The sequence below is a fragment of the Orycteropus afer genome, unplaced genomic scaffold, assembly GCF_000298275.1.
Source record: "Orycteropus afer afer isolate SDZICR_OR568_19922 unplaced genomic scaffold, OryAfe1.0 scaffold00021, whole genome shotgun sequence".
Classification (NCBI taxonomy): domain Eukaryota; kingdom Metazoa; phylum Chordata; class Mammalia; order Tubulidentata; family Orycteropodidae; genus Orycteropus; species Orycteropus afer.
This window is the reverse complement of record NW_006921608.1, coordinates 12,143,121-12,154,335: the sequence shown is the minus strand read 5'-3', so window position 1 is coordinate 12,154,335 and position 11,215 is coordinate 12,143,121. Positions and strand designations below refer to the sequence as shown.

At 37.0% G+C, this 11,215-nt stretch overlaps 1 protein-coding gene across 1 annotated transcript in view; it reads right to left on the bottom strand.

Moving 5' to 3' along the window:
- Positions 1–956: 956 nt before the first annotated feature.
- Positions 957–11,215, bottom strand: part of PABPC1 (poly(A) binding protein cytoplasmic 1) — a 25,388-nt gene continuing 15,129 nt past the window's right edge. Inside the window, exons 10-14 of the mRNA XM_007934820.1 lie at positions 3,329–3,439; positions 3,093–3,247; positions 2,441–2,525; positions 1,617–1,747; positions 957–1,049 (exon numbers count right to left, since the gene is read on the bottom strand). Coding sequence (XP_007933011.1) covers positions 957–1,049; positions 1,617–1,747; positions 2,441–2,525; positions 3,093–3,247; positions 3,329–3,439 — 575 coding nt within the window. The remainder of the gene's footprint in view (positions 1,050–1,616; positions 1,748–2,440; positions 2,526–3,092; positions 3,248–3,328; positions 3,440–11,215) is intronic.

The following is an 11,215-nucleotide window of genomic DNA, read 5'->3' as shown; positions in this document are numbered from 1 at the left end:
TAAGTTTTTCGATGTTTAGGTATTTTTCTTCGGTGAAGCACGAGTTTCTTTTCGTGGTCCCTGATCATCTGTGAATGTAGAAAAAGAAATTCAGTTTTTCTACTAACCTCCCCGTGCTATTGGCACCATTCCCCAAAATGTCAAATAATGTGTGGGAAACACTGCTTATTATAGTTCCCCTGTTAAGAGATTCGGGAAACATAAAACCTTATCTGTTATCTCTTTTGTCACCAAATACTTTTTAACAACTGGAGGAACAATTTGGGAAATGCTGTCACAGGTTAAGTTCAAAGCCAAAGGTTTGAAAACTTTATGCTAAAGGCAGCCAATTATCCTGTACATGCTTTTCTGAATGTTAGATCAGGGAACCAAAGAGTAAACATCAAAATCAAGGCTGCCTGCTTGAGGACTACTAATTCCAAGTGTCAGTAGTAATTTAAAGCTCTTGGTTAATTCAGTCTGCTGCCTGTTTTTGTAAGTAAAGTTTTATTGGAATGTAATCTCAGTCTTCTTTTTACCTATTATCTATGGCTGCTTTTACACTATACAGCACAGTAGTTAACAGAGGTAAAATTTCTTCTACTACTTTAACTTCTCTCTAAAAAACTGTCCTGGGCTGTACAAATGGCTAACATGCTTGGCTGCTAACCAAAAAGCTGGGGTTGGAAGTTCAAGTCCACCCCCAGGCCCCTTAGAGACAGGCCTGGAGAGCCAATTCTGAAACATCAGTCCCCGACAACTCTGAGCACAGCTCCACTCCGATGCACACGGGGTCGCCATGAACCAGAACCAACCTGATAACTGATCCTGTTACAGTTCTACTTTTATTTTAAAAATTAGCAATATATTTGAATTAATGGTAAAATGAATTTCTGCTATGTAGGTTTTTAAATATTATAAAAGATTGAGAAAATAAGCTTAAAATATTATACACCACAGGGAGGGGTGCAACTCACTTAAACAGTTGGAACACCAGTGGCACTGTTCACTGCTTTCTGGGCAGCCTCTTTAGCTTGGTGGGCTTGTAGTACAGCTACAGCTTCATCAACCTAAAAAAATAGGGGGAACAAAGCCCCAAATCAGCTCAAACAAGCAAAAACCAGAAATTCAGTTTCTGATACAAACTCCTTTCCTTAAATAAAAGTGGGACCCATTTATTGAAACAATCCAACGATATCCATGGCTTTTTGGGGTTTCATTTCCCCATTGTTCTTGAATTAGGAACTTTCTTGCACATTAACATTTTGCCCACTCCTCACTTAAAAAACAAACAAATCCAAAATCGAAACATTACCAAACACCTCTCTCACAGAGAAAGTAGCAGAAGTTAAGAAAGCATGGATAGTGGAGCTGGACAGATTGCTGGGTACGAGTCCAGGCTCTGACACTCACTCACCGTGAGAGCACTGCGGTCATCTCTCCATGCTTTAGTTTTTCCCTCTATATAATGTGGATAAGAGTACCACATAGGTGTTATGAAGATACACGATTAAGCTAAATATTTATGAATCTCTTAGAATCGTGCAATGCCTGTAAGAAGCACTATGTAAATGTTCTTTAAAATTAAGTTCCTACAAAAAAGCCCTGAAATAAGAGGCAGTTAGATGATAAATTACCTTAGAACGAAGAGACTCCGGGGACTCAAGCATGTGAAGAAGCTCTGAATTATCAATTTCCAGTAACATGCCAGTGATTTTACCAGCAAGAGTCGGGTGCATGGCTTGAATAAGAGGAAACAGCCGTTCACCTAGAACAAAACATTCAAAAATTCTAATCAAAAACATAAATGGCACATACAGATTAAACTGAGATTTAAGAACCTATCTTGCATATAACATATATATATGAAAACATCAGCCACCATTTCAACATACCTTTCTTGGGGAATTGGTTACAAAGTAGAGTTAAGAACCCCCACAAGATAATTATTTCCTGACAGTATCAGTTGGCCAAAATGAAAGTAAGCAATGTTACTATTAGTTTGTTCAATCTGTGCTCAGTCTAAGTCAAAGGTGTCTTCCCATTTGTTTCAAATTTCCTCTCCAAAACTGGGGTAGGGTCCACCATGCACTAACCACCCTCCCTAATTTATTTCATTAACTCTTCAAACTTTATTTACACTTGGTTAGGTGTCATCCAGTTGATTTTGACTCATAGTGACCCCAAGTGACAGAGCAGAACCTACCAATAGGGTTTTCTAGGCTGTAATCTTATGAGAGCAACTCCCCAGGTCTTTCCCCCATGGAAGGGCTGGGTGGGATTTGAACTGCCAATCTTTCAGTTAACCACTGTGCCACCACAGCTCCTTCTAATTAGTTAGGCACACCAACTTTGCCATCATAATCACTCATGCCAATTTAGACTAATCCTACTTCCCCAGCTATCACGATTAGGTTGCACAGGGTGTGTAAATTATCTTTTGTGGGGCTTAGCTACTTACCCAACATTTGCTTTTGCTCTTGAGGAGGGGCAGATGCCAACATGGAAGCAGTCAAGGGTTCCTGACCTTGTACATGAACAGCAGGCTACATAGGAAATGGAAAAATGCGTAAGCTTAAAATCCAGGAATAATAGTTAAGTACAGATAGATATCAATGGAGAATCACTGAAGTGATGAAGACTGCTAAACATGAATAGAAGTTGCATGGATTCCTCACATAGTTAACACCTATTTGCTCAAGTAGGTAGAACCACAATGGATACCACTTCCATTTTCTTTTTTGCCTAGAGTGTTTTTTGGAACCATGCTTCTATTATGATCAACACCAGTTCTGATCCCAGCCTGCGTCAGAAAACAGGTCAGGCAAATCTCCCAGCCAAATTAAACTTGATTTCATCCTTTATTCCTAACAACTGCCAAACAAAACTCTCAAACCACAGAAAGAATTCAAGTTGGAGACCACTTGTCCAACTTCCATAGTGTAAGACGTGTAAGACACTCTCACACACTATCAATTAATAGGATATCAATTAATAGGATATCAATTAGCAAGACATTTTCAATGGATATAAGCTTTTCTATGTTACATCTTCAATTTCTATGATTTCAAGGAAGGGCGGCGATTGTTAGGAAGAAGTCATTCAACCCTTACCTGCTGCATGGTGACCTGTGGCTGTGCATTAAGATGCTGTTGAGGATTGCGAACTCCTGCAGCATATTTATACTGGGGAACTGTGCGGACCGCAGGAGCAGCTGCAGCAGCAGCAGCTGCAGGGCGGGGACCCATGGTCTGTGTTGATGTGTTAGCTGAAATAAAAGAAGGTTTTGCATGTTCACCTTGTTATTTCACACTCGGGATCAATTTTCACAGGAAGGGTTAAAACTCACCAACACGTTGTGTTGACATGACTCGTGGAACTTGTGAAGAAGCTGGTCTCATGGTACTAAATGGTGGTCTAGGAGCAGCTGGGCGGATAGCACCGGGCATATTTTGGAATGCTGCATTGAAAAATAAAAACATGTATTAAACGGTTGTGGTAACAGTCCAAGTGTTCAGGCTGCCTTTTCAGAACCACAATTTGTAGATAAGGCTTAAAGTGACCAAGCATGCAAGTTAATTCTCAGTATTTGCAGATTCCTTATCTGCAACATTTGCCTGTTCACTAAAATTTGTGTAACCCTGAAATCATTATTTGCAGCACTTATGTAGTTATCCTGCGCTTGTGCACGACAGAAAATTAGCTGCCTGGTGTGTACTTTTCTAGCTGAGGCTGAACAAGGCAACACACTGCCTTTTTGTTTCAGCTCCATCTATCAACAAGTTTCTTCTTGCAATCTATTTAGGGCCATATCCTTTGCATTTTCTGGGTGTGTGTGCTGGGGGGGCGGGGAGCTTTCTGTTAGTGCTTTTGCAGTTAAATTGTCCTCCAAGCACATCATTAAAGTGCTGTCTAGTGTTCTTCAGTGCAAGAAGGCTGTGATGTGTGCTCTCAGAGAAAGTACATGTGTTAAATAAACTTCATTCAGGTAGAAATTATAGTGCTGTTGGCTCTATAATGAACCGAATCAACAATACATAATATTAAGCAAGGTGTCTTTAATAAAACAAGTTTAGGTACTGACTGGCCGACACCAATGTAACTATCTTCCTTATTTGACGAAGGATCATAGTGACTCTACAGAACTAACTTACAGTAGAGAACTACATCAGTTAAAGAATCTAAACCTCAGTTTAACATTAGTAAATAGAAACACAAATCCCTACAAGGATAGCACGTTATTAACCTCAACAATCAGACTAAGGGAACATGTTCCCAAAGTGCTCCTCCCATAAACAGCACTGGGCCACAGGGAAAAGCCTAAGATGCCAAGACTCGATTCCTCACCATAATCAGATGGAACAATATCTTCTGAAACATTTGTGTAAAACAAATGTGAAATTAAGAGTTAGATCCATTTCCAAAATTTTCATAAAGGAAAAATCAAACCAACACAGGCCATTTCTATCTCACTAAGACAGGAATGACAAAGCTTTTTTAAAAAACTGCTGGCATCACAAAACGGACACTCAGCCATAATTAGAAAAAGTTATCATACCAGGAAAATAGGACATTATGAGCTAATTAATTTGCTTCATGTAGATTTTTAATCCAAATAATTCTCAACCTCAAGTAAAAGAAAAATAAAGGCTTACGATGAGGTCTGGCACCCTGAGCAGTCCAGCGAGGACTTGGTCTTAATTGAGCAATTTGGCTAGGAGGATAGTATGCAGCACGGTTCTGAGTCTGTGGAAAACAAGCAAATATATCTATCAGCTTTACTAGTGTAACTAGTTACATACTCTCAAAACATATGCTAGATCCCCACATCAATCAAAGTTCATGTTTTTTAACATTATCTTATGATTTTCTTATTTTGGGGAACAAAACACTAAAAACAACCATATATGAAAATTTTAAAAAAGAACACAAGGTTCCTGTTCTCCAAAACCTACCTGTGGGATAGCTGCCATGAAGTAACCTGAAGGAGGTGCTGGCTGGTAGGGGTTGATTACAGGGTTGGGCACAGCTCTTACACTTGCCATTCTCTGCATATACTGGTTAGTGAGGTGAGCCTGGCGTTCTTCTTTGCGCTGAGCTAAAGCTACATACAATGGCTTGGTGGCCACAATTCTACCATTCATTTCTGTAACTGCTTTAGTGGCTTCTTCTGGGGAAGAGAAACATACAAAACCAAACCCTTTGCTGCGACCACCCTCCATCATAACCTATTGAAAGAAAAAGAAAATTAAACAAGGTTAATGCAACGACAGAACAGAGGCACAAAAAGGAGAACAGTACCAGTTAGTCAATTCTAGTCACTGAATTAAATGAACAAGCCCTGTCAATGCATTCATTGCCAAGTACTTCTCTTTAATTCACAATTTTTCCTAAATGCTCAAATGAGGGGATGCCACAGCAATGCCTTACCCTAGGCACAGCTCAAAGAAGCTAATGAATGGAGGCACAACAGCAGCTTAGATTTTCAAAATTAAATACCTAAACACATTTATAGACGCACCACTACAAACATCCATGATTAAAATGTAGCCATTCAAGCTGACAAGATATTTTATTATTCTTTTGAGAAAAAAGTAGTTAAAACTTATCATTCAAGATCTACTTTTTAAAATAAAAGTTGCACCTTCAAGACCAGAGAGTTCATACATATTGAGGTGTAAACATCTCAAGAAAAAGCTTTTAAATAACTGCAGTAGTATTTTTAAAATGAGCAATGAAGAGATACAAACACCCGAGACTAGCCCTGCAATATACATGTGACAGTCATATATCACACTGGGAAAAAAAAAAAAAATTGCCAGGTAGATTTTGAATGTGAACAAAATGCAAAATACAGAGAAAATCTGTCTAACAGGATGCAAAATCCATAAAGATTAGAGGCTTGGAAGCACAATAGGCAGTTCTACTGTCCTATAGGGTTGCTGTGAGTTGGAACTGACTGCACAGCAATGGATTTATGGGGCCAGGCCCACACTGCTTATCACAGATGCTTCCCCTGGTGTATGGGGCTGCCAGGAAAAGCTAAGTAGGAAGATTGTGCATGAGACAGATCACTCCAGATCAAGTTTTAACCTTCCCTATGTTATTGTGAGACCTTCCTTCCCCTCAAAATACATACACACAAAACTTTGCATACAAGATTCTCGGACAGTGGACAACAATCAAAAATATCCAAAATAGGATTTCTAATATCAAAATGTCAGAATTTAGAAGTCTAGTGTTGTGTTACTCAATTTCTGATCTCACAACAAAAATATGATCTGCTAGGAATGTCTTTAAAGTTTGAATTGAATATAAGAATGTGTATGTGTATGTCGGATTATACTAACAATTACAGTTCCCTTTAAAACTGCCTTATTTAACCAGAAAAACTCGTTTAACAATAATATATTACAGTGCATTATCATGAGAGGATCAAGTACTATGATCAAATGCCACTTTTCTTGGGGCAGAATTCAGAAACTGCCACCTGTAAAATTAAACTATTGGACTATAACATCTACTTCAAATTTGAATGAAAGTTTTCAAAGTAATGAAAAATTTTTTATCTCTAGGAAAATGCTTCGAAGATCTGACACTTTTCTGGAAGGAAAAAAAAAGCACTGTATTTTCAAAACCATATATGCTTTACCTTTGCACTAGTGATTGTACCAAATGGAGAAAATTCTTTGCGGAGACGTTCGTCATCAATACCATCGTCAAGATTTTTCACATATAAGTTAACACCCTAAAAGAAAGAAAAGAAACTGTAGAAAAAAGAAACCCACAGCAGTACCTAAGCACACTTCTTATCACCGTGTCCCATGTTTCTTCTCCTTTCCCCTTTTAAATCCTCCAATTACCTGACAATAATTGACATGAATGTAAAATAGGTCTCCTTGTCCCTGTCTTATTTTGCTTGTACAATTAAAAAATGAACCTGGTATCTGGTGATCCTATCTTGCTTCATCTGTTCAAATTTGCGCTTAAGTTCCGTTTGCCTTTCCACTTTTTTCTGAGCTCGACCAACATAAATTTGTTTTCCATTGAGCTCCTTTCCATTCATCTCATCTACAGCCTTAAAGAAGACACAAAAATTTAATTATTTATTTGGAATATTTGTTCACCTGTTCAACAGTAAGTTACAAAAGAATATGTGAAGACAGACCCATCTCAAAAACTAAACTTCAAGGTTTTTAGAAAACACAGATTAACAATTTAAACTCACAAGATACATAAAATGCAAACTGAAGATTATACAAGAACACATAAAAAAGCACTGGTATGCTTAATTATTCTAATACAAGAGCAATTAACTTTAACTACCACCTTCTTACTATGGAATACAGAAATCCACAAAAATTGCCTTTAATTAGTGTATTTCATTCTTACTTTCTGTGCATCTTCATGCCGCTCAAAGCTCACAAATCCAAAACCTTTGGATTTTCCATTTTCATCAGTCATTACTTTCACGCTTAAGGCAGGTCCTAAAAAATATTTTTTATGTGATTAAGACATGTCATACAACATTTAGTCTACACACTTCAAACTTCAACACACAAAAGCAAACCAAGAAACATTAAAAATGAGAATTTAAAGCAAAATGTTCCAAGATTCCAAAAACTGATTCTGATTCATTCTCTAATCCTACCTCCCACCAAACAAATACTACTTCTCTTCAAATACCCTTTACCTCTTAAGAATCTAAGTATATACCCTCTCTTCCCTGAAAGATTCTTCCATTTCAGGAATTATACTTTAGACAAATGACAAAGGTGAAATTTTATTCTCAGCATCTGTACAAAACCAGATTTGTATTTTTCAGCCAATAATTTGGTATTCTCGACATCAGATCTAAGAGAGAGGAATTTCTTAAGCCTTGGCCCACCCAATGATTTTTCAGGAAGTGGAGGGATTTCATCCTTTGGGAAGACATAGTAGAATCACCTGAAGGAGGCATAATCCTAAAGTTGTATGTTCTCTTTCTTCCATCACAAGTAGAAGAGGCAATGTTAACTAAAGTTGGCGCATCTCAGGTGGGTGGGGCATAAAAGGTTATTATTTGGTTAGAGAGAATTTGAAGCTGTATGGGCACTTTCAATTCAAAAAGTAATTAAAAAATAAAACACGCCAAAGGCAGTTACAGAGGACAATGTGGGGGGTAAGATGTGAAACACGAAGTTCTTTATTTTTCACATCTTTAACAATTTATCTATAAACAAAAGGATCGATTTTTTACTCAAGGACTATCTAGGGTTCAATGTAGCATGTTAACTTTGCAATATAAAGTACTAGATTTTCTAATTCTTTCTCTCTTCTATCTCATCCTAACTTATAAAAGGATTGGCATATTTAAAAAAAAAAAAAAAAAAGCAAGCCACTTCTAAGTTCAACAAAAGGAAATCAAGGGACATTGTCAAGCAAACCATCTGCAAACATACCATTAAAACTTCATCTACTGATCTGTTACAGCAGCATTTAAAGTGAGACTGGTTACACTCCATTAAGTTCAAGTTTAATGAAGTGAACTTGAAATGGAAAGAAGGTATTTTAAGAAGATTCAGGAAACCATCCCAAAGAATTATCACAAAAAAATTTGGATCTTTGAAAATCATTCAACTGTTCCAACACGATGCTGAGACTGGTCCTAAAGCTGGAGAGCTTTACTGTCCTGTAAGTAAAGACTGCACTCCAACCCGTCAGCTGTGTCAAATGCCTGAGAAGAGGCTGCAAGTACACAAATCCAGCACTATGTATCTACAAAGTACAAAAACACAGTAATACCTCACTGTGATAATCCAAGGCTATTAACTTTTAATCTAACCTGGACAGAATTCTATTTATATACCACCGTGCAGTATAAATGGATTAGCAGCAGTTTAATCCAAATAACTACAAATATTTTTAAGTACCATGTAAATATCACTTCATTTACTTTTGCAGTATAAAGTATTAGCCAAAACTGATGTTGAGCAATTACTCAGAAATTTGAGTGTAAAAATTTAATTCAGACACATTACCAAACTTGCCAAAGAGATCCTTAAGGCGCTCATCATCCATGTCTTCTCCAAAATTCTTGATGTAAACATTGGTGAACTCTTTTGCCCTAGCTCCAAGTTCTGCTTCTCGTTCTTTACGAGACTTAAATCGTCCAACAAATCTAATAAAATATGTAAGGACTATAACATTAGGTTCTATTTTATGAAGTTCAAATAATTAAGCCTGATGGTTTCTTTTATAACCATTACTGGGAATTTCAGAATCTCTAATAAAAAGCATACTCTAAAACAGGAATATATCCTTAAGTTAAAAAGAAAAAAAAAAAAAATTATTTCTTAGTAAACACTTGTCTCCCTTCCCTTTAGCCAACCAACTAGGTTAAAGAGATAATGCCTATCACTACAAGTGAGTGGGTGGGGCATGTGCACCATGCCAATAAAAAGCAGGGCTTACAACCAGTTCATTCCAGTTCAACCTCTGCAGAGAATTTTCCTTTCTACTCCAGATACACGGAGTCAGAAACTGTTATTTTAATAAGATCCTTAGCTGATTCTAATGTACACAACATTCTAATGCAGTGTATCTGAGGTGCAAAGGCAAATTCTAAGTAGGGAGTACTGAACCTGGAATGAACCAGTTCTAAGCCCTGGTTATGTCATTTTATATTCAAAACAATGCCAATGTGGAATATTCCCCTTGTTTAAACAAGTACTATTCCTAAGAATTGGCCTTTGTTAACATTACTCATTACTGAGGAGTTGCTGGTTTTCTTATAGATCAGAGCACAGGTTCTTTACACATCATAAAGTATTTTCTTAATCATGTAATAGAGGACTCCACCAGTTAACACCATGTGCAAAACGATTCCGTGTACAGACCTATCACACCACTTGATGCAGTAATTTATGACAATCACATCTTAAGAGTGACGCAGTGGACTTTTAAGAACCACCAAATTCAATCTGCATGCTGTCACTGCAACTTACACATGAACTCACAGATCTTTATAGTATGACCTCAGAGTGGAAATGTGCCCAGTCGAGAAAGTAAAATCCAGTGGCACTGAACAAAAATTTTAAGATTTATCACTTCTTTGGGCTCATAAAAATCTGCATTTCACCACAACCTATAATAGAAATAGTTTTATATATGCTTTTAATTAGTATTCTAATTTTAAAGTTTACAACTTTTAAAAATAAATCTATTTCAGGAAAGATTACTCAAGAAGAGTTCTGATTTAATTTAGCTTCATCTTTATACTCTCCAATAAACTGCAGCAGTGTGGCCAAGTAATGAGGGTGGGCTCTGATAGCAAACTACTGGGTTTTGTATTCCAGCTTACCTCTCTTACCAGCATGTAAATGCAGGCAAATTATTTTAACCTCTTTTCAAAAAAAATTTTAAATAGTGATTTGGGTGAATGTTCTAATTGGTTTTCCATTCAACAATTCGTACACATTGTTTCACAACACTGAATGTGACCTCCACAATATAGCAGCTCTCTTACTACCTCCTCCCTGGTTTACTGTTTCTCTTCTTCCTTCTTATCCCTGCCTTCTGAGCTTTAGCCCTAGGCCAATGTTGCCCTTTAGATCCGTGTTGCTTTATTTTCTTTCTGCATTACACAATTTAAACAGACTAATGTGTGGTACTCAATAGGCCTAACCTTGAAGTTTGTGTATAGAGTAGTTAGTGAGGCCATGTATGTACCCACTCCTCTCCTAAAGTTTATATAGGTTGGTTGTTCTAAGGAGTTAAGGAGTACATACTTCCCTGGTGTTAACTGTCGCATTATAGGCCCCTTTTTTTTTTTTGGATCAAAGGTGAACGACAGGGCATTTTAACTTCTCTATGCCTCAGTTTCCTCAACTATAAAATGGGTTAATAATTAGTATCTCAGGAACTATGAATATTAATGTCTGGACTCTAGTTTTTAAACTATGCTTTTACTCTGAAAAAGCTTTATGTTCCTTTATACCTTTTTACTCCCACTATCTTTGTTTCAATGTTGACCAAATTCATTAATTCAGTTATTTGTATTTATAATGAATGTGAACAAGATATAGTTATAAACTATTAGAAACATCTGAAACATGAGTAAGTATTTATACTTACACTTTACGATCATTGAGAAGCATGCCATTCATTTTCTCAATAGCTCTTTCAGCGGCTTCCTGTGTCTCAAAATGTACAAATCCATAGCCCTTGGAACCATTTTCATCACAAACCACCTACA